The 22,690-nt window shown below is 52.4% G+C and overlaps 1 protein-coding gene across 8 annotated transcripts in view; it reads left to right on the top strand.

Annotated features, from left to right (window-relative positions):
• Positions 1 to 9,250: 9,250 nt before the first annotated feature.
• The window catches only part of itpr3 (inositol 1,4,5-trisphosphate receptor, type 3), a 35,082-nt gene continuing 21,642 nt past the window's right edge, over positions 9,251 to 22,690 (top strand). For 7 of the 8 annotated variants that reach the window (XR_001965893.2, XM_018746865.2, XM_018746869.2 and 4 more), the window contains exons 1-10: positions 9,251 to 9,764; positions 14,039 to 14,109; positions 15,000 to 15,121; positions 15,385 to 15,471; positions 17,828 to 17,986; positions 18,090 to 18,188; positions 20,167 to 20,250; positions 20,361 to 20,507; positions 20,613 to 20,708; positions 21,030 to 21,074. Coding sequence is in view for 7 of the 8 variants with exons in the window: in XM_018746865.2 (XP_018602381.1) it covers positions 9,673 to 9,764; positions 14,039 to 14,109; positions 15,000 to 15,121; positions 15,385 to 15,471; positions 17,828 to 17,986; positions 18,090 to 18,188; positions 20,167 to 20,250; positions 20,361 to 20,507; positions 20,613 to 20,708; positions 21,030 to 21,074 (1,002 nt within the window). In the remaining variant the exon portion in view is untranslated. The remainder of the gene's footprint in view (positions 9,765 to 14,038; positions 14,110 to 14,999; positions 15,122 to 15,384; positions 15,472 to 17,827; positions 17,987 to 18,089; positions 18,189 to 20,166; positions 20,251 to 20,360; positions 20,508 to 20,612; positions 20,709 to 21,029; positions 21,075 to 22,690) is intronic. The other variant, XM_018746866.2, reaches the window with a different exon arrangement.

Raw genomic sequence — 22,690 nt, forward strand, 5'->3', positions numbered from 1 at the left:
TGCAGTATCAGGTTCTTCTTATTCATAATTCCTGTCTAGAGAGCAGTTTCAGGAAGCCCATCTGAACTTGAGCGGGAAGGAAGACACAATAGACAATGTGAGGAGGGATTCAAACCTGTGTTGCTGCTCTCTGTTGACTTTTATGTGCGATGGGTAATGAAAACGGCACCGTGTAGGCTGACAGAAAGTTGGAAGCAGAGTAAGTATTTACACCACAAACACTCCACAACAAGCGTTCATTCATTTTTATGACAACACACCTCCTAGTGGTCATAGACTGCAATTACTCTGTGAGTAGAAAAGGCCTTGGTACCACAGCTTGCCAAAGGGGGATCCAGGAGGTGTAGTGGTTAATGAACTGGACTTGTGGCCTAAAGTTTGTCATTTCAAGTCTCAAGTACTTCACTGCTAGGCCAAGTGGGAGATATAATCCCTCTAGTGGATCCTGGGCTGACCTAGGGGTCTCATCCCAGTTGGCTGTGCCTGGTATACCCCCAAAGGGGGGCACCCAGGGGGCATCCTTATCAGATGCACGAACCACCTCAACTGGCTCCTCTCAATGTGGAGGAGTAGCGGCACTATTCTGAGTTCCTCCTGGATGTCCAAACTCCTCACCCTGTTACGGAGAGTAAGTCCCAACACCCTGCAGAGAAAACTCATTTCAGCCGCTTGTATCCGCGATCTTATTCTTTCGGTCATTACCCAGAGTTCATGACCATAGGTGAAAGTAGGGACGTAGCTCGACTGGTAAATAGAGAGCTTTGCCTTATGGCTCAGCTCCCCCTTCACCACTACAGTCCAGTACAGCGACCGCATTACTGCTGCCGCTGCTCCCAGTCTGCAGTCGATCTCACGCTCCCTTCTTCCCTCACTCGTGAACAGGACCCCAAGATATTTGAACTCCTCCACCTGGGGCAAAAACTCTCCGCTTACCTGGAGGGGGCATACCATCCTTTTCTGTGACAGTACCATGGACTCAGACTTTGAGGTGCTGATACTCATCCCCGCCGCTTCACACTCGGCTGCAAACCGTTCCAGTGCATGTTGGAGGCAACCATGTGACGGTGCCAAAAGGACAACATCATTTGCAAAAAGTAGAGACATCACCTTCTGACTCCTACATAGAATGCCCTCCTGACCTCGACTGCGCCTTGATATCCTGTACATGAAAACCACAAACAGGAGTGGAGACAAGGCACAACCTTGGTAGAGTCCAGCACCCACAGTGAACGGGCTTGACTTAATGCCGAGTGTGCGGACACAGCTCTCGCTCCGTCTGTACAGAGATCCAATGGCCCGCAGTAGTGGCCCCGGCATCCCATACTCCCGAAGCACCTCCCACAGAATTTCTCGAGGAACACGGTCATAGGCCTTCTTCAAGTCCACAAAACACATGTAGACCGGATTAGCGAACTCCCATGCCCCTTCAATTATCTGTGAAAGGGTAAAAAGCTGGTCCACTGTTCCACGGCCAGGGCGGAAACCGCATTGTTCCTCTTCAATCCAGAGCCTCCTCTCCAGCACCCCAGCAGAGACTTTCCCAGGGAGGCTGAGAAGTGTGATAGGGACCACCACCCTAGTTTGCCAATCCAAAGGCACTGTTCCCAAGGTCCATGCAACATTGCAGAGGTGTGTCAGCCATGCCAGCCCTACAACATCCAGGGCCTTAAGCAGTTCCGGGCGAATCTCATCCATTTCGATGCTTTGCCACTGTGGAGCTTTCCAACTGCCTCAGTGACTTACACCAGGGAAATGGACTCTGATACCCCAGAAGCCTGTGGCCCTGACTCCTGTAAAGGAGGCGTATCTTTCGGGTTTAAGAGTTCCTCAAAGTGCTCCTTCAACCTCCTGACAATATCTTCATTAGAGGTCAGAGTTTCTCCACTCTTGCTGAGCACAGCTTGAGCGAGGCTCCTCTGACCCCCTCCTGAGCCACCGGATGGTTCTCCAGAACCTCTTTGAGGCTGACCAATAGTCATTTTCCATAGCCTCTCCAAACTCCTCCCATGGTCTGGATTCCGCAGCTGCTGCCACCTTTTTTGCCTGCTGGTACCTGTCTGCTGAGTCAGGAGTCCCCAGGACCAACCAGGCCCTAAAGGCCTCCTTCCTCAGCTTGACGGCTTCCCTCACCACTGGTGTCCACGAGCGGGTTCTTGGGTTGCCGCCATGACTGGCACCAGCAGGCTTTTGGCCACAGCTGTGCCTGGCTGCTTCCCCAATGAAGGTTTCGAACAGGGTCCATTCAGACTCCATGTCCCCTACCTCCTCCAGGACATGGAAGAAGTTCTCCCAGAGGTGGGAGTTAAAATCATTCTAGATAGGATCCTCCGACAGTCATTCCCAGCACACCCTCACTGAATGCTGGGCCTACCAGGTCTATCCATCAGTTTTCCTTGCCATCTGATCCAAGTCACCACCAGATGGTGATCAGTTGACAGCTGAACACCTCTCACCTCTCTTCACCTGAGTGTCCAGAACATGTGGCCTCAAGTCAGATGAAACGACTACAAAGTCGATCACTGATCTTTGGCCCAAGGAGCTCTGATACCAAGTACACTTATGAGCATCCTTGCGTTCGAACATGGTGTTTGTTATGGACAAACCATGGCTAGCACAGAAGTCCAATAACATTTCACCATTCGGGGCCCTGTCCAGAACCCTCACCCACTCTCTCCAAGAAGGTTGAGTACTCCGAACTGCTGTTTGGTGCACATGCACACACAAGAGTCAAATTTTTCCTCTCTGCCACCTTAAGTTGATCAAGGTGATCCTCTCATCCAGTAGGATAAACTCCAACTGTACGGCAGCCAGCCGGGGGCTTGTAAGTATCTCCACACCCGCCCGGTGCCTTTCGCCCTGTGCAACTCCTGAATAGGAGAGAGACCACCCCCTATCGAGGAGTTTGGTTCCAGAACCAACACTGTGAGTGGAGGTAAGCCCAACTATATCTAGTTGGTACCTCTCAACCTCCCGTACCAGTTTCAGCTCCTTCCCCCCCGAGGTGGGGTTACATTTCATGTGCCAAGAGCCAGTTTCTGCTGCGAGGGGCTGCAACACCATGCGCTACCCTGCCCCCTCCTGCTGCCTGAAAGGCATCGCACCTGACCCCCATGATGGACCCTGCGGGTTGTGGGCCCACATAGCACCCCCAAGTTGCCTTTTTGGGCTGAATCCGGCTGGGTTACGTGGGCCGCCTGGCCACGAGGCACTCGTCTAGGAACACTACCTCCAGGCCTGGCTCCAGGGGTAGGTCCCAGTGACCCTATTCCAGGCAGGGTAAACGTTCTCTTGTTCCCATTTGCCATAGGGGTTTTTAGGATTGTGTTAGTCTGGATCTTTACTCCAGACCTGATTGCCATGGGAGACCCTACCAGGAGCATATTGCTCCCGACGATATAGCTTTGGGATCCCTAGATTACGCAAGTCCTTCCGTCACAACAAGACCCCGATCCAGGAAGGGTGGAATAAGGTACTTATCCCAAATTGTTACAGTGTAATACCCTGGAATAAGTACTTAACCCAATTGTTACAGTATAATACCCTGTTACAGTGTAATACCGCATTTTGTTTGTTATAATAAAATCCTACCTCCAGAAGGTGCTGCTGCTCACCTAGATATGTTTCTGCGCACTGGTGACTAACTGCCTGGAGTGTTTGTGTGAGTGTGAGCAGTGAACAGTCATGTACTTTATAGTGACTCTCATCACCTTTTATTCCCCACATTTTTATGCAGATTGTGGACATTATTCCAGCTCTCTGCACTAATGCTGCTCACAGGTGTGTGTACAGAAGGTGTGTGTGTGTGTGTGTGTGTGTGTTTCTTTGCTTCCTGAGCAAACACTCGAGCAGGAGTGGCAATGGGAGGTTTGCCACCCTGCAGGGGCCCTTAGGCCCAACCTTTGACCTCACACAACAATAGCACGCATTGACACACCCGCGGGGGTCCTCCGAGTCTGCGGCTCAGTAAACAGGATGTGGAGAGGTAGCATGCGGCTGCTTGCTTCACCCACAATGCACTGGGGCCACCATTCTCAAAGTCAAAGTCGGGAAACTTTATCCACGCTCCGTGCAAAAGAAATGTCGGTGAGAAGAGCAGAGAAGCAGCATGATGGGAAATAACAGACGGCCGAGTCAGCAAAAAATCACAGTAGTGGCACAGCATGCCTCTAATGATGATACTCCCAACACACGTGTGTATGACACTTTGTCACATATCTGCAACCCTGTGAAAGAGCCCATTGCACTTACATTTATTTGCTTAGCAGACACTTTTGTCCGAAGCAACTTACAACAGATACTATGTAGTGTTACTAGCCAACACCTTATTCACCGCAGTGATTTACACTGGTAGACACACTACTTACAATGGGTCACTCATCCATACATCAGTGGAACACACACACTCTCTCTCTCTGTCACTCACACACTATGGGGAACCCGAACAGCATGTTTTTGGACTGCGGGAGGAAACCCACACAGACACAGGGAGAACATGCAAACTCCACACAGACTGCGGAGGGATCAAACCCACATTCTCTCACACCACCCAGGTGCTGTGAGACAGCAGCGCTACTCACTGTGCCACCATGCCGCCACTCGAGTTATTAATTACCGTTAATAATACCACGCCAGTGCCATCACCGCACCATCAACACCAAAAACAGTGTTACCGTGATTGCGGCCGATGTTATGTGTTCACATATGGGGACACCCGTGGGTCGGTCACACACTCACACGCACGCGCACATTCAGGACACCTCAGGGAGGAGCCACCATTGCATCCCAAACACACTGTACTGTACGGGAGGCTGCCTTATCCAATCCCTGACAGTGCTCAGAGGTTATGGGTTCGAGAGTCCCTGTGAGCAAAACACAGTCAGGCAGCATTCCTCCCGCTGGCGCGTGACATCCCACGGCCCCCGTGGTCCTTGCCTTTGTATAGTCAGGCTGGAAGTCGGCTATCGGGGGCCAGCAGACCAACCCGTCCCGTCTTGTCCCCTCGCCTTGGCCCCGTCCTTCTGCACCGCAGCGCAGCTCCATCTAGGGCTCGGGTCACAAGCAGCAGATCGGACCCAAACACCGCAGCTCCCTTTTATGGACCCCCAGGCAGCTCACGTAGCCCTGTGATGGAAACACTGGAGATCAGGGCGGAATCCGCATGCAGGACTCTTGTCAGGGAGCCGTGAGCACGGGGGGCACGGCTGGCACAGGGGGTACGGCGCTCCCTTTTGAGCAGCGTTCGGCCAGTGACCAGGCGGGCAGTGCTGGCGGTCGCTGTTCCTCCTCTGACGCACAGCAAACAAAGACAGAAGGAGAAGAAGAACGGAGGAACCCGACAACTCAGCTTACGACGAGGCCTCAAAAGCGAGCAGATCAGTGTATTACTCTGGTGTTTGCTCAGTAGCACAGCCGTGCATTATGGGAACCCACGCCGAGGTATCGCCACCACAGTTATACGGGTTTCCCTCGTACCGCACAGCCTCCTTCGGCTCACGCGCGTTAGGAACACACACACGGGCGGCTCCTTTCCTGCACGTCCGCTGGATCACAGGTGTGTTTCTGCACCAAGTATTTGTCATCTATAATAACAGTGACCACTAAAAAGTTTTAAAGAAGTGATACAAGTTGAAAAGGCAAACGAAATTATGACTTATAGCTTCAAGCGATAAAATGAGCCGACTCTCTTGAAAGGCAACATCATTATGAATGAACTTTTGTAATTTAGTTCATTTTATAACAGTTACATTCAAGAAATTAGTAATAAAAAGTGAGCACAACAGTAACGGCACCATCCATCCGTTTTCAGTGCCTGCTTGTTCAGCTTTGGGTCACAGTGCTTCTTCTATCCTGGAGGAGAAGAGTGCAACGCAGGGCATTGATCTCACACACACACACACACACACACACACACCAAAGGAATTTGATGGTAACAAAGAGCTGTTTTTAGCAGGATTGGCTTCATGAGGAGATCTTCAGGAATGTACGCGTGTTACAGGAGAGAAGCCTATCTTATTACCCCTGTGTACACCATGGTATTTTCTCCACGTCTCATACATGTGTTTCTTTTCTCGCTGCTCCCCCCCCCGCCCCCCCCAGCACTACACACAGACTGCCAGGGTTGCAGAGCAGCATTCCACAACACATGCTGACATACGTGTAAATATGCTTTGGGCTGTGGATACCATGCTGTTTTCCTGTGTAAATTGTGTAAAACGGAGGCATGACCCAGACAGCTGCTTCAGGGCCTCTGCTGCGTGTGCTGCTTACAGATTACGTCCCCGTCCTGTACGTGTACCAGTGTCCGGTGGCGAACAGTTCCAGCCCTGAGCGCACAGGTTCCTCAGATACATTTCAGTGTGTCCTTCAACACCCCCGCTCCGTCCGGCGGGGTTCCGCTCCTCCAGGCATGCAGTCAAGGGGGCGATGAATAACAAGTTTTTCTGCCAGTTCCCTGCAAAGGGCCTCTGTCCTCCTTCGCTCGTTACCACGGAGATGGAAGGCCGACGCACAGCTCTGGTCACTATGGCTACTTTCTGCAAGACCGTGACCGTGACGCCGGGCAAGTGAATCACTATCAAGTTCTGCTCTCCGGGGAAAGTTGGAGTTAGGGGTTGCGACGGCCCAGGGCCGGTCGGTGCCAGGGATTCGGCGAGAGGCGGAGAGGACCGCGCTTGGGGCCACAACCACGAGTGAAGCTCACTGGTGACATGCCGAGGAGCACAGAGCGTGACACCTTTCTCCCGCGTGACCTTGATGCTCTGAGTGACCTTTCTTCACTGGTGTCCATGAACCATTCGCTAACATTTCAGACCTGTCCGCAGGAACTGGGTCAATGCCGCTTTCTGACAAGTCACCGTGTAGCAGCAGGGCAACAGGTGGCACAGTGGTTACAGCTGGAGCTGGGTTCAAATCCCACATCCTGCTGTAGTACCCTTGAGCATGCTACTAACCCTGAATTGGTACAGTACAAGTTACACCTCCATGATGATACATATGTGTATGGATGAGTGACCCATTGTAAGTAGTGTATCTAGCAGTGTAAGTGACCTTGGTGAATAAGGTGTGTGGGCTGGTAACACTACATGGAGTTCATTGGAAGTCGCTTCGGAGAAAAGAGTCTGATAAATAAATAAATGCAAATGTATGAATGGGTGAATCGCTGTCAGCTGCTTTGGGTGAAGTAAACATGGTAATAGTGAGGTAGTTGCTGTAATTATTCCACATTCGGGTTTGCAGTCCATACAGGGCACTTGAGGTCACATTCCCAACCGGCCAGTAATACTGTCCGTAGCGCTTTGTTGTTTCTTTCTATTCATGGCGTCACCAGGAAGAACATAATCCATCACGGGGGGTCCCTCCGTGCCCCGGTGTGTGCGTGTGCGTGTGCGGCGGTCAAAAGTCCCCTTCGCACAGTAGTAACCTTGACCACGCACATGGTGGGGCCGTGCAGGCCCGCAGCGCCCTGTAGCTGCTGGGGGTAAGGGGCGCAACTCCAACATACTGTGGCCCCACCGGCTGGAACCGCTGGCTGGTTCTTCAGCGGGAACGGCGAGGTTTGCGACCGCAACCTTAACTACAGCACTAGCAGAGCTGCGTGAGCACGCGTGCCGCTCCCGAGGCCCCCTGCGAACATGTCAGAATGCGGGTGTGGGTGCGAGCGAAGCTGACAGCCAGCTGTGGGAGGGGCTCAGGGACGCGTCCCGTCGTAGCCATGCAGGCTCGGACCTGCGCCGCCTGCCCGAGGAGCGCTCGGGGGCCCATCGAGTGTTGTTTCCGCAAATGCTTCTTTTCTCCCTCGTAGCTGAGGTTCACGGGTTCGAGCGCTGCAACAGGGAGCGGGCCGCAAACCCGCTGCTTCCGGGTCACAGGTCCTTAGAGTCAAAAGTACGGAAGACATGCTCACACTGCATCACAGCACAGCTCACGAATGAGCGCCGCCATAAGTCGACTCGTGCCTTTGTTTACCGCGGCGTTTAGAGATGTCCCTTCCCGCCTCAGTGCTTCTGTTTCCTGGAGATGGCTGCAGGTCAGCGCTGCTGCCCCTGCTCTCAGCGGACGCACCACGCTGCCAAGGGTGGATCGGTGCATCACGTCTCCACGGTCCATGTTTCGTGGGAACAATGAGAGGAGCTCTGCTCACGGTGTCAAAATGAAGAGGCAAATGAGGTGGGACTGAAGCGGCGCACATGGAAGTCGGGTCACGTCCTCGCTTTCTGGATGCTCCTCACCAATTCTGTGTCTCTGGACATGATGCACCCTTGCCTTTTAGTGTTGACACACGAGTGCAGGAGGCGGGAGCATGTCTGGTTGCTTTGGGAGGTGCTTGGGGCTTCACATCACGAGGTCCCAGGTTCAAATCCCGTGTGCGTGAAGCGTTGTGCCGGCGCCTTTCTGTTGTTCTCAGCTGTGCGTCACTCTGGAGGGAAGCGTCTCGTGAATCACTGGACATGCAGAGAGCACCTTTCACCTGTGTTTCTTACACGAGCGCTAAGGCCCATCCTGGGTTTGGAACAGACACCCTCCAGGTTACAGGCTGGTGACCTCAAGTGCAGCACACCACACTCGTGTCAGAAATGCAGCTAGACTATAAATAGGGAGGCGTCGCTGGTGCGAGGTGTGTTTTGCACCGTGTTGCGTGTGACGTGTCCGTTTCCTGATGAACGTCCAGGAAGTGCGGCAGTGGGTATGTTTGCGCCCCCCGGTGCGGCTCAAGTCAAGTCAAGTGGAATGAAATGCCCTTCCTGCGGGAGCCTGGTGCAACACGGTGCAGTTCGAGGCCCGCGGAGGCTCTTTGTCGAGAGACACCTCCCCGCTTTGATAGCGAGGCGCAGGGAGGCACCCACAGCCTCATGGTACACAAGATGCACCTGCGACTTCCTTCTTTTCCTTTATGAGAGACGCCACTCTTGATTGTTGCTGCTCGATGTCCACTGTGAGCCTGGTCCACCCGTGCTCGTGAGAGGAGGTTAGGGTTAGGCTTAGGGTTAGGGTTAGGGTTAGGGGTTAGGAACCGCATCACCACCGCCGCCGCCAGCTTTTTACTTTCTCTTTCACCGCAGCTTCAGTAAAAGAGCTGGAGTGTGTGCGCTCAGTGTTGTTCTTCACACTCTCCTAGAGTGCGCACTGAAGCAGTGTGTGTGTGTGTGTGTGTGTGTCTCCCTCCCCTCTCTCTCTGTTTCTGTGTGTGTGTGTGTGTGTGTCTCCCTCCCTCCCGCGCTCTCTCTCCGTATTTCTGCGTGTGTGTGTGTGTGTGTGTGTGTGTATGTGTGTGTGTGCGCGCGTACACACACTACTTCCTGGTTTGGAGCGGCTCGCCCAGGTGCCTCCAGCCCGACTCCTGCCGCACTGCTGCGCGCACTTGGCTGCCACTCGACACATGGCTCCGCTTTGCCTGTCAAAGTCGAGTTTTGAATGAAAAGGAGCTCCAGGGACACGCGGGTCCGACTCCCATGAGTCCACACAGAGGCGCGCGCGCGCGCTCGGACACACGCACACCGCGCGGCTGAGGAACTGGAAGAGCGCGCACCGTAGGCGTAGCGCACCGTAGCGCAGCGCAGCGCAGCGCAGAGCAGCGCGAGGGGATCGATCCGGATCGTGCCTGCCGCGTGTGAGAGACTTTCTCCGTCACTCCGTCCGTGTGAGTGTGAGCGTGTGAGACTCGGAGGAGCCGCGATGTCCGACTCGGTGTCCAGCTTCCTGCACATCGGAGACATCGTGTCCCTGTACGCGGAGGGCTCCGTCAACGGCTTCATCAGCACTCTCGGGTGAGTGTGTTTCTGCGCTGTGTGTGTGTGTGTGTTTCTGCGGCGCTCTCTCTCGGAGTGCAGTACACGTGTCGCCGCCGTTTGTTCGCACCCCCCACCGCCCCACCGCCCCACCTGCCCCGCGATAGACAGGTCAGGTCTTGTTGAACCTACTAGTCAGTCTCTCCAGCTCGCGCTCGCTCCTTCTTGTTCTTCTCCTGCTCCTCATCCTTCTCATCCTCCTGATCGCGAGATGTGTCCCAGGACCCCCCGCCGCGTGACGCGCGCCCCTGTCCCCCCAGCTGTCCTAACTTTATTCCTGTCCCACGCGCTCCGCTCGCATGCAGCTTCTCGCCCATGATTTCCATTTGGCGACACTGTGTAACCGCTCAAGCGTCGCGCGCTCTTCTTACACGTCTTACATTACCGGCGTCTGCCTCTGATGCTCTTCTCCGAAGCGACTTACACCGATTTACCACCCCTCCCCCCCTTACAGCAAGGTGACTTGTAGTGTATCAGTTCAGAGGGGGATTCGAACCTGGAACCTCCAGGGTCAAAACAGGCGGCAGCGCTGACCATGACACCACCTGGTGCCTCGCGTGTGTCTGTCTCCTGTTCTTATACTATATCATATATGCTCTTGTGCATAAGTCGAGTGTGTGACTGTGAGCCGTCGCGCTGCTCTTTCATACACTCTTCTTTGCTGAAGGGAGGTGTGTAAAGGGGGGTGGGGGGATGGAGGGGGTTGGCTCGTGCCCGTGTCATCCCTGTTAGTCCAGCAGGAAACTGTCAGCTTCCCCCATGACGAGACGCCCCCCCCAAGGCGCTTTCACTTGACTCCCTTCTTTAAATAAATAAATAATAACAATTATTATTATTATTGTTTAATCTGAATCATATATGTTTCCATATATGAAAGAAGGTAAAACTCACACAATATATTGCTCACAGTCTATGGGTTCAAATTCCGTCTTTGGACCCACAGTGAGCTTTTCCACTGTTTTATTAGCGTTATTATCTTCTCACTACGACCCGGCTCTCCTGGTGCATCGTGGGTCTCGCACTGTGTGTATGTCAGGTGTCGGGAGCCGCTGGACCTTGTGCCCACCTTTGTTCCATGTTTGTCCTGGGTTTGCGCCAGAGAGGGGTGGACACCATGCTGTGCCCCCCCCCCGCCAAGCTCATGGTGCAGGTGGACCTTCCCCAGAGGGTCCGTCCATGGAGATCGTTCCCCGAAGCCTGGGTCCCAGCGTCAGCCGGCCTGCAGCAGGAAGCCGTGTGCGTGTGTGCGCCGCGGAGATTGCTCGCGCTCCGCTGTCGGTGTCGCCCAGTGCTCTGGGGGCCGCATTCATCAGTTTCCTGCCATTTCCTCGGGGAAGTGGGAGGGTGGAGGATGTGGAATCCAAGCCCAGCCAGCCATTGTGGTGGCGCTGGAGGGGCGTGTCTCCGAACACTGTCCGGTCCGGAGGGGCCGGCGGTCAGCGAGCTGACCAATGAGACAGTGGGGTGACGCGGCTAATGACACACCTTAACCGCCTTCAGGTAACTACAGCGCACAGAGCGTGGCGCCTCTCTGGTTACCGGGTCAAGAGTCAGAAGGGGTCCTGCTATTGTACCAGTGTGGCAGCGGGTTCAGAAGGCAAAGGTAGCACTGTCAATCAATCGGCAAAAAATGTTACTCGTTTAAAAGTGTCAGGTGTGGTGCGAAATAGTAACAGTGCCGTTCGAATATTGAAAACGGTGTGCTGTATGTGCATCACACACACTGTGATTCCCCTATAGTGACATCATCAGTGAGCCATATTTACCCTGTTCTTCTGCACACGAGCACCACAGATACTGCTGTCCTGCTGCCTGCGATCTTTCATTTCACGCCGAAAGCCCAGAGTAAATGTAGCACCAATATTGTGAAGCAGAGAGCAAACAAGCATCTCCACGCATCTTGGGGTCGACCTCGTCATTTCGTCACGAGCAGCACGAGTGGAATAAGTGCCGTGCAGCAGAGTCTCCTGGGGAAACGCTTGTATTGAACAGATTATCAATGTGCAAATCAATTAAATTCATTGTTTTCTTTGATGTTCACGACCGACCCAAATATGGACGTTTCGCAACGAATTAGGCTTCTGCTGAAGCATTTCTGCCGGGATCCCTGGTGTCGTCCTTCATCGGCCCCCAGGTGTGTGATCGTTGCCGCAGGGTCTGAACACACACATTTGCATGGGGCTGAGTTTCAATGCAACACCGTCCTGCTGACACACTGGAATCCTGTGTGTGCATCACCAACAGATGAAACCTTTAGATACACGCACACACACACACACACACACACACACACACACACACACGCACACGCAGCTTGTGTGTGTCACACCACCATGTTGCTGGTTCACATCCCTCCAGTAGCTCCTATACAAGTGACATTCAAACAGCAAATACACAGTTAAACATAGCAGATGGTGTTGGACTCATTGATGGAGCTGTCAGGAGATCAGGAGACGAGTGGCTCTCGAAGAGATGGGTTCGAGACCCTTCTTCAATGCCAAGAGGCCAGAGGTGGAGGAACATCGCGGTCTGGTTGGGGTGTAGCGAGTGTTCAGGTCCTGTAGGTATGAGCGCAAACCAGGTTGCGACCAGTGTGTTGGACTTGATGCGGGCAGCTGCAGGAAGCCACTGGAGGGAGACGAGGAGGGCTGGGAGAAGCACATGTTCGAGTCAGTCTTTACTCCCGGGCCCATGACTGGTGAAGCAGATGAGATGAACAATTTGTCCAGTTTGGCAGAGAGATCCTGAGCGCTGGGTCACAGCCTGGAGATGAATGCGGCGCAATACAGTTGTATGTTCATGTGCTGCACGCCTTTGACCGCGGTGCCCACACTTGTTGGTGTGAAACACACAAAGAGCCCCGAGACCCCATCACTCTGGGTGGTGTGTGATCCACCGGGAGTGTGAGAAACTTTCAGACGCGTGTGTTTGACACAGCTACCCCTCTAAAGCGCTATCAGAGTTCACCCACAGTAAACATACACACACACACGCACACACACACACCTTGGAGTAAACGCCTTATCTACCATGCAAATCTACTGAGTGCTGAGCAGCCGCACGCAAATCCCGCTGGAAAAGTGGGGCAATCTGTCATTTCTTTCCTCTTGCGATTCATAGTTACGACAAGTGAAAGCTGTGGAACTTTCCAGTGGTCCGGTAACGAGAGCCGATGGGCGAATTGGGCCGGTAGACGAGTTGGACGTGTTCCTGTTCCTCGAAGCACGTGCCGCGTTCGAGCTCTAAGCTCCGAGCTCACGAGCGTGACTCCCTGGCACTGGGCTCGACTCGAGTCATTTATTTATTGGAGGGCTTGCATAGACCACATATTGGGTGCTTTGCATAAAGCTGCGGAGGTTCAGCGTTCGAACCCTTTCGGGAGATAAGACAACTGCCCTGTGGTTAAAGGTGTTTCTGTTGCCGGAGCACTGCGGCGTGCCTCTCGGCGCTCGTCTCGCGAGCTTCCTGCTCCTGCTGCTGCTCCTGCTGCTGCTCCTGCTGCTGCTCCTGCTGCTGCACCAGGGGACCGGTGACAGGGGCGACCCCGGCATTCCGGAACGTTCCCTTCCCTGTTTCGAGAACTGGCCGGGCGCCGCGGGTCCTCGCTCTCTTCAAGGCCGCCTCTCCGCCCCGCCGGCCGCTTTGCATAGCAGCGCAGAGGTTCCTCCATGATTTGCCTGCCGCTGGTTCTGAGCACCGAGACGTGTGAGTGGTGCCACGTGGGCCTCGGGCCACGCCGGGCTGAACTGGGCTCCAACGGGCTCCTCGTCGCTCTCCTGCTTCATTTCCCACAAGCCCTTTGGCCAATACAGAGTCCGAATGTCAAATAAAAGCCACATTTGTGCATTGCAGTGGTCTTATTGGTTCATCAAAGCAGCGCGCATCTCATCAGCACCACGGTAATTTACTCCGGTAAGCGACTGTTAATGATCCCTGTCATAATGACGTGTGACATGGTCGAGAAAGCGACTGAACCTTTTCATCCTCAATCGCGTGGATAATCGGCAGAGCCTCAGCTGTACCATCATTCACGTCGCATGCAAATAGCGCCTTCCTCAGCTTTCATTTTCACTGGGATCCGGACCCCGGGCAGATGGACTGGGGCAGATTAGGGTCCGGACCCCTCGGTTAACACGCGTTAGCAAGGGCAAAAGTGCAGTGCTGTGAGATGCGTCTCCTATTCATTCGGTGTCTCGCGCACTGAACCACAGAGCCGTTCCACCTCCTCACTCTTGACCGTGTTTACTCCCTAGGCTGGTCGATGACCGCTGTGTGGTGGAGCCGGCTGCCGGAGACCTGGACGCCCCCCCGAAGAAGTTCAGAGGTCAGCCTGTGCTGCTATGCCTTGGAAGCCCCCTGCCTCGTACTGAAATGTTCCGTAAAGTATTGCGGTCACTTGGGGTTCAGTGTGTGCTGTGCGATCACAGCTCGCTGTCGTTGACGTGATGACCACATACGGTCACATGGCGTCGTGTGAAGATGTTCTGCTGGTGGCCAATGACGTGCTGCAGCAGCTCCGAGTCACTTCTGGTGACACCCTGTCTGTGTGTGGATGTCATTAATCACTTAATTAGTTGTTCATTCGTCCACAACGAGACACTCGTTGATTTGTCGAGTGCAAGACGCTCGTTAATTTGTCCATAGTGAGACACTCGTTAATTCGTCCAGCAGGAGATACTCATTAATTTGGTCAGCGTGAGACACTCATTAATTTGTCCACAGCGAGACACTCGTTAATTAGTCCAGCACGAAACGCTCGTTAATTTGTCCCGCCTGAGACTTTCGTTAATTTGTCCAGTGCGGTACAGTCATTAATTTGTCCACAGCGAGGCATTTGTTAATTTCTCCAGTGTGAGACACTCATTAGTTTGTCCAGCGTGAGACACTCGTTAATTTGTCCAGCGCGATCTGCTTGGTGGACAAGTGGAGTGAAGTTCAGGTTTTTGGCTGAGCACCAGTAGGAGAGCTTTCAGTCACACTACACCGGAGTGGTGTGGAGGAATCCTTTCCTCTTGGAAAGCGTTTCCTCTACTGAATATTTTCTGCTTAACCTGAGAGCACAATAAATGAATAGGACCCTAAAGGAAGGAGTGATTCTATATGGTGCGTATTCCATGAAAGCACAAGAATAATATCACACGTATTTCTCAGTACCACTTTGGTAAGCTGGGAGAGCCCTTCGCGTCCTCGCAGCTCTCTGCCTTTCTTCTGCAGACTGCCTCTTCAAGGTCTGTCCCATGAACCGCTACTCGGCGCAGAAGCAGTTCTGGAAAGCCAAGCAAGCAAAGCATGAGAAGGACAAGATTGCAGACGTGGTGCTGCTGCAGAAGCTCCAGGTGAGGATCTGATGTCATGGCACGGTCAAACGGTCACTGTCCTCCATAAGAGAGAAGGGCTCCGTCGACTCCAGTAGGGAGATGGTACGCCGATGCGTCAACACGGTTTCCCGACGCACAAACTGGCCCCCACCGAACTTCATTGGCGCATGTCTGCTCCGCCGTGGACGGAAAGCCCTCGCTCGACAACACGTGAATCCGCCGTCGGCTCAGGCGAGAGCACGCAGAGCTTGCTGAAATTCTGCTGTGTTTGTGTTGTGCAGCACGCCGCCAACCTGGAGCAGAAGCAGAACGAGACTGAGAACAGGAAGGTCCACGGGGACATAGTGAAGTACGGAAGCGTCATCCAGGTGGGTGCGTGCTCGCTGGGCCACACTGGTTGACCTGCCCATGTGAGTGAATTTGGGCACTGACTACATACAGAAGATGACAGCTTTGCAGAAGCAAGCCCCTAAGAAAATCCCCTGTCCCGGGTGACTTAGATTGTTAGACAAGCACTTTTACACTGATTTACCAATTTACACAGCAGGGTATTCTTACTGTGTCCATTCCTGGTAAGTACCTTGATCAAGGGTACTGGAGCAGGGGCAGCTATTTCACCAGGAGTCTGTAGCCACTAGGCCACCTGCTGCCGTAGACCCTCCTGTGTCGGCCGAGTTCACGGATGACCAAGTAGTGGAGATAAACGGTCGGGCCCAAACATGAGCACGCTGAGCTACACGTCCTCAGTGACGAGTCTAATGCAGAGACTCAACAGCCTGGCTGATGTTACTGGATCTCCTATCTTGGCACTTTTTGTCCCATACATTTTGTAACATCATCAGTGCATTGGAAGGTGAAGGAGGGGAGTGGAAAGAGGGAGTTTATGTAGATTGGTGGAGACGAAGCATCTCCAAACGATGGACAGTCGTGACTGCGTGATCAGTTTGGAACTGGTTTTGATCCTTGACTGGTTCAAGGTAGGGGGTTTCTGGGAACCTGCTTCTTCAGATAATGTGGACTTGGAAGCTGTCTTTGAACCAATGAGAGCTACGGAGCTCAAGCAGCCGACTCTCAGATGGGGCAGATGGGTTCCACCCACCCAAAACCCGAGACAGGTCAACAGCCAATGGTCAAGGTCAATCATGAACCGATGAAATAATCACGAACATCCATCAGCGGGGTTACTCAGAAAAGGCCAACACCCTCATCCATTTTCATGTCTTTCAGTGTTGTTCGCAGCCACAGCTGTTCCTGCACAAGCAAACTGGACCAACTCAACGTTGTCATTCCTTCTGAACGGCTAACTGAGGTTTTGTTTCAGGAGGACAAGATTAAATCTGAGCTTCTCTGAATGTGTAATTGAATCTGTGCTTTTGTGAGAGAGTACCTTGTTTTATGAGACACCTAATAAAATATGTACCTATGAAGCTGACTACCTTTGGCGATTGGACACCCAAACCCATCCATGACTTACCTGCCCCATGCTCACCAAAGTACTAGGCCAACTTTACCTTGTTAATACTATAGTCCAGGACATTTTTGTGTAATCTGCATGCTTGTTTGAGCTGAATGCTGGAATCGCTGGAAGAATCCCTCCTTAATTCAACAGAAGTTACCTGTCAATATTTGCTCTCCAACTTTATCAGAAGACAAACAGCAAGGCTCCACCACGTGCAGTGGTTCTGAGGAAGTGGGGAAAAAGACCTCCTCCACATCCGGGAGGAACCCTCAGGTGTGGTGGCAGCCGTGGGCATAGAGCTCTACGTGTTTCCGGAAATCTTCCAGGGACCTCGGGTGCGATGGAGATATTTATTAGACCTTCAGACCATTGACATGGTGTCCTCGTGCACCTGCTGACACATGTTGCCTTGTCATAAATCCTGGTTCTGTTGTTGTGACCATATACAGAGTACTTCCAGAAAGTTCTGAGCTCCACTTGTGCCCTTAGTGTAGAAAGAAGCGGTGTGTCCATTGTGACCGTCATTGAGTTCATCTATCTGGTTCCTGCTTGTCCTCGTCTTCTTTTCCTTACATCTCTTGCAATCATCAAACATGTTTCTGAGAGAATTCAACCTTTTCATGACGTGCCGAAAGTACCATAACCTCTCATCAGTCTCATCGTTTGTGCTTCCAGTTAGAGTTCTGGCTTCCTTGGACCCAATGTCCATCTGTTTGTTTCCCTGGCTGTCCACGGTGTCCTTAAACATCTCCTCCAGCACCGCAGTCCAAAGGAGTCCATGTCTTTCCTGTTCTGCTTGTGCAGTCTCTAATGTTCACATGCATTTTGTACCATTGAAAGAACCACTTGTAGTCGTGGTTCGTATGGAACCAGCAGCACACTTGAGGATCTTCTTCAGGTGTTTCGCTGTACAGTTTGCTGCAGGTACGCACCTGAGCGTGTTCAGAGATGTCTAGCGGCTGACACAGCCAGGCTGACGTTGCCAAACATTAAGGTTACCATGGTGGACTAATGCCAGCATCTGGCGTTCCTGGTACATCGGCCACTCCTGAAAAATCTGGCAGAGCCGCCGCATCTGTAACAAGTAGCTGTGTCTTTGGGAACGGTTGTTTCAACACACCTGCTACACGGGACACGTTTCATTGTCACAGCAAGTGTGTGAAGGGCACACAAGGCTCACGCCGTCAGAAAGCCTGAGACACTACTTCCGCAGTGCAAAGCCTTTGTGTCAACATGTCCTCCTGGTGTCCTCTTTCTGAACTCAGCTCCTGCACATGAAGAGCAACAAGTACCTGACCGTGAACAAGCGGTTACCGGCCCTGCTGGAGAAGAACGCCATGAGGGTGACGCTGGACGGCACGGGGAACGAGGGCTCCTGGCTCTTCATCCAGCCCTTCTGGAAGCTGCGCGCCAATGGGGACAATGTGAGACGCACGCACGCACGCACGCACGCATACACACACGCGCACGCACACTCACCGTGTCTGACCATGTTCACGTATCATAATGGCATTCTGCCCCCTACAGGTGGTGGTTGGTGACAAGGTTATCCTGAATCCAGTGAATGCAGGCCAGCCACTGCACGCCAGTAACTATGAGCTGCCAGACCACGTGGGATGCAGGGAGGTGAGATGCGGTCGAGAGCCACGTCGACGCTGATGCGCACCTTGAGTGCGTCAGCCTTTAGCTCTCCAGCACAGTATTTACCACAGTAAATAACAACAATTGTACTGTTCACCACATTTACATCTATTCATCTGTCAGACTCTCTTCTCCAAAGAGACGTAGAGCAAAAGTGCATTAGCAACAGACAAAGAGCTTTAGACACAGGCACGGGACTGTGGACGCACAGCTTGTGTGTGTGACACCACCATGTTGCTGGTTCACATCCCTCCAGTAGCCCCTATAGAAGTGACTTTCAAACAGCAAATGCATAGATGATCATAGCAGATGGTGTTGGACTCATTGATGGAGCTGTCAAGAGGTCAGGAGAGAAGTGGCTCTCGAAGAGATGGGTTCGAGACCCTTCTTCAATGTGGGAGGGATTCAGCAGCTGTGAGGGACACAGGGATCTCATTCCATCACATTGGGGGGAAACTGAAAAGAGGATGTAAAGCTTTCTGTGAGTGGCAGTATCATTTTTTTCTTTGACAACATTTATGTCGGTCCTCCTGTCCGGCCGAACGGTCCTTCGGCAGCGACGCCTGTTGTGGAGCCACGAGCTGTATGCCGTACGCAAAGCCAGTTTTCACTCGTTCTTCACCTAAACCCGGTGAACCTGTGCAGCTTCTCCCTGTAACGTAAACGTACCGTGTTCCTTACCCGGAAGCGCTCGGCTCGTGCGGCTACCCCCCCCGCAATATCAGCTGTTCTCCTTCTCTCTGTAAACCAGCAGCTCTCCCTGCTGAGCAACAACAAATAGTCTGGATGGATGTCTTCGTGTTCATTGCCAGCGAGAGACACTGACGACACGATGTGTGTATTTGAACCTGTGTGTTAACGCTGCGGCCTGCAAGTAGATTCAGCAAAGACGTGCAGAACCAGAAGTGCCGCACTGGACTGTTATTAACTGAATGACTAATTCAAGGGGAGGCTAATAGTGTAGCGCTTGGAACGGCTGCTCTTGCACCCACAGGTCACAAGTTTGAATCCCACCTCCAGCTGTAGTACCCTTGTGCAAGATACTGACCACCCTAAATTACTCCAGTAAAATTACCCAGCTGTGTAAATGGGTAAATAATTGTATGTACTGTACCTTAACAGTGTGAGTGACTTCGGAAAGAAGCGTCAGAAAAATGTAAGAGTTGCTCTGTGTTCAGTGGAATCTACAAAACTTCACATTGACTCACAGGGATGTTTTCAGACCCAAGAAGCTGAAGCTCAGAGGTTCTCGGTTCTGGGTCCGTTGTGGCGGAATGACCTTCCCCGTCACTCAGAACTGCGGAAGCTCTGTCTGTTTTCAAGAAGGGTCTGGAAACCCACCTTTTCCAGATCCACTTTGCCCAAGATCTATGCTGTAACTGTTCATGCATCGTAACTCCATAAGCATCCCCAGGTGTCTTATGCACCTACTCGAACGATGAACCTCGGTGCAGCAAGCGGTAGGGAACAAACTAGGTTTGCTTGAGACTTTCATGTCTGCAGCTACGTCTCCTTTTCTTAATGTAATGCATAAACTGTACTTTTACTGAGACGTACGTCGCTTTGGACAAAAGCGTCTGCTAAATGAATAGATGTAAATGTAATGTAACTGGGTGGGGGTGCGGTGGTGCAGTGGGTTGGACCGCAGTCCTGCTCTCCGGTGGGTCTGGGGTTGGAGTCCCGCTTGGGGTGCCTTGTGATGGACTGGCGTCCCGTCCTGGGTGTGTCCCCTTCCTCTCTGGCCTTACGCCCTGTGTTACCGGGTAGGCTCCGGTTCCCCGTGACCCCGTATGGGACAAGCGGTTCTGAAAATGTGTGTGTGTGTGTGTGTGTGTGTGTGTAATGTAACTGAAGCTCATTGTGCTTAAAAACTGTGTGAATGATCTTTAGCGACTGTGTGTGTGTGTGTGTGACTGTGTGTGTGTGAGAAATTTGATGAATTAATGTGTCTTTCTCTCCGCAGGTGAACTCTGTGAACAGCAACACGAGCTGGAAGATCAACTTGTTCATGATGTACAGTGACTACAAAGATGAGGTCCTCAAAGGGGTCAGTTCCTACTGTGTGTGTGTGTGTGTGTGTGCGCGTGTGCGTGTGTACGTGTGTACGTGTATGTCCGTCGCCGCGAATGTCCACTGATGCCTCTGTGCGCCTGTCAGGGGGATGTGGTTCGACTCTTCCATGCGGAGCAGGAGAAGTTCTTGACGTGCGACGAATACAAGTCCAAACTGCACGTGTTCCTTAGGACCACCCTGCGCCAGTCGGCCACCTCCGCAACCAGCTCCAATGCATTGTGGGAAGTGGAGGTTTGTGCAGAAGCTGCCTCGCTGCTCACGTGCGGTGATTGGGCAGTCCGAACGGGTCGCTTGCGTGAGACGGTTGTTGATGAGCTCGTGCCCTATGTTGCTCAGGTCGTCCATCACGATCCGTGCCGAGGGGGCGCTGGGCACTGGAACAGCCTCTACCGCTTCAAACACCTGGCCACAGGGAGCTACCTGGCTGCTGAGGTAAGCACACTGAAAGGGGCATTAGTGCCACCTGCTGTCTGGCTGTGGAAGCGCAGTCCACGTGGAGGTCGCGGTGGTAGATTTGGGACGACCGAGAAAGGGTCCTCTAAGTACATTCTTACACTAACTGGCCGGTCCAGCATGCACCAGGCTTTAACGCATTCATAACACCTGTCATTCGTCATCCATTGTTGCCCATGTGAAGTATACGTGAGGGGCGGCTGCGGCTGCTGCTGCTGCTGCTGCTTTCAGGTTGGGTTCCTGCTCGACGGGCTGTGTGTGACGTGTTCTGCCAATGAGAGCAACTGTGTTGTTTTCTAGGAGAACCCAGGTTATAAAGGAGACAGCACTGAGGGTCACGCCTTTGTGAGTAAATCACTCGAGCTTCTTTACTTGTCTCTGTCGGCCAAAGTCCTCCTGTTCCTCCTGTACAGGAAGTCCAGCACATGTGATTTGAGCACCGAAAGAGTCCCATTAGCACAGTGTGTGTCACTGTGTGTGAGTCTTTCCGTATGTCACTGACACTAAGAAGTAGGTAAATACATACCCAGTGCCAAAGTGACCCTGACTGGTGGTAAATAAATACCCAGTGCCAAAGTGACCCTGACTGGTAAATAAGTACCCAGTGCCAAAGTAACCCTGACTGGTAAATAAGTACCCAGTGCCAAAGTGACCCTGACTGGTAGATAAGTACCCAGTGCCAAAGTGACCCTGACTGGTAAATAAATACCCAGTGCCAAAGTGACCCTGACTGGTAAATAAGTACCCAGTGCCAAAGTGACCCTGACTGGTGGTAAATAAGTACCCAGTGCCAAAGTGACCCTGACTGGTGGTAAATAAGTACCCAGTGCCAAAGAGACCCTGACTGGTAAATAAATACCCAGTGGCAAATTGACCCTGACTGGTAAATAAGTACCCAGTGCCAAAGAGACCCTGACTGGTAAATAAATACCCAGTGGCAAATTGACCCTGACTGGTAAATAAGTACCCAGTGCCAAAGTGACCCTGACTGGTAAATAAGTACCCAGTGGCAAAGTGACCCTGACTGGTAGATAAGTACCCAGTGCCAAAGTGACCCTGACTGGTGGTAAATAAGTACCCAGTGCCAAAGTGACCCTGACTGGTGGTAAATAAGTACCCAGTGCCAAAGTGACCCTGACTGGTAAATAAATACGCAGTGGCAAAGTGACCCTGACTGGTAGATAAGTACCCAGTGCCAAAGTGACCCTGACTGGTGGTAAATAAATACCCAGTGGCAAAGCGACCCTGACTGGTAGATAAGTACCCAGTGCCAAAGTGACCCTGACTGGTAAATAAGTACCCAGTGCCAAAGTGACCCTGACTGGTAAATAAATACTCAGTGCCAAAGTGACCCTGACTGGTGGTAAATAAGTACGCAGTGGCAAAGTGACCCTGACTGGTAAATAAATACGCAGTGGCAAAGTGACCCTGACTGGTAGATAAGTACCCAGTGCCAAAGTGACCCTGACTGGTGGTAAATAAATACCCAGTGGCAAAGCGACCCTGACTGGTAGATAAGTACCCAGTGCCAAAGTGACCCTGACTGGTAAATAAATACTCAGTGCCAAAGTGACCCTGACTGGTAAATAAATACCCAGTGCCAAAGAGACCCTGACTGGTAAATAAATACTCAGTGGCAAAATGACCCTGACTGGTAAATAAGTACCCAGTGCCAAAGTGACCCTGACTGGTAAATAAATACGCAGTGGCAAAGTGACCCTGACTGGTAGATAAGTACCCAGTGCCAAAGTGACCCTGACTGGTGGTAAATAAATACCCAGTGCCAAAGTGACCCTGACTGGTAAATAAATACTCAGTGGCAAAATGACCCTGACTGGTAAATAAGTACCCAGTGCCAAAGTGACCCTGACTGGTGGTAAATAAGTACCCAGTGCCAAAGTGACCCTGACTGGTAAATAAATACCCAGTGCCAAAGAGACCCTGACTGGTAAATAAATACT

The sequence above is a fragment of the Scleropages formosus genome, chromosome 2 (genome assembly GCF_900964775.1).
Source record: "Scleropages formosus chromosome 2, fSclFor1.1, whole genome shotgun sequence".
Lineage (NCBI taxonomy): Eukaryota > Metazoa > Chordata > Actinopteri > Osteoglossiformes > Osteoglossidae > Scleropages > Scleropages formosus.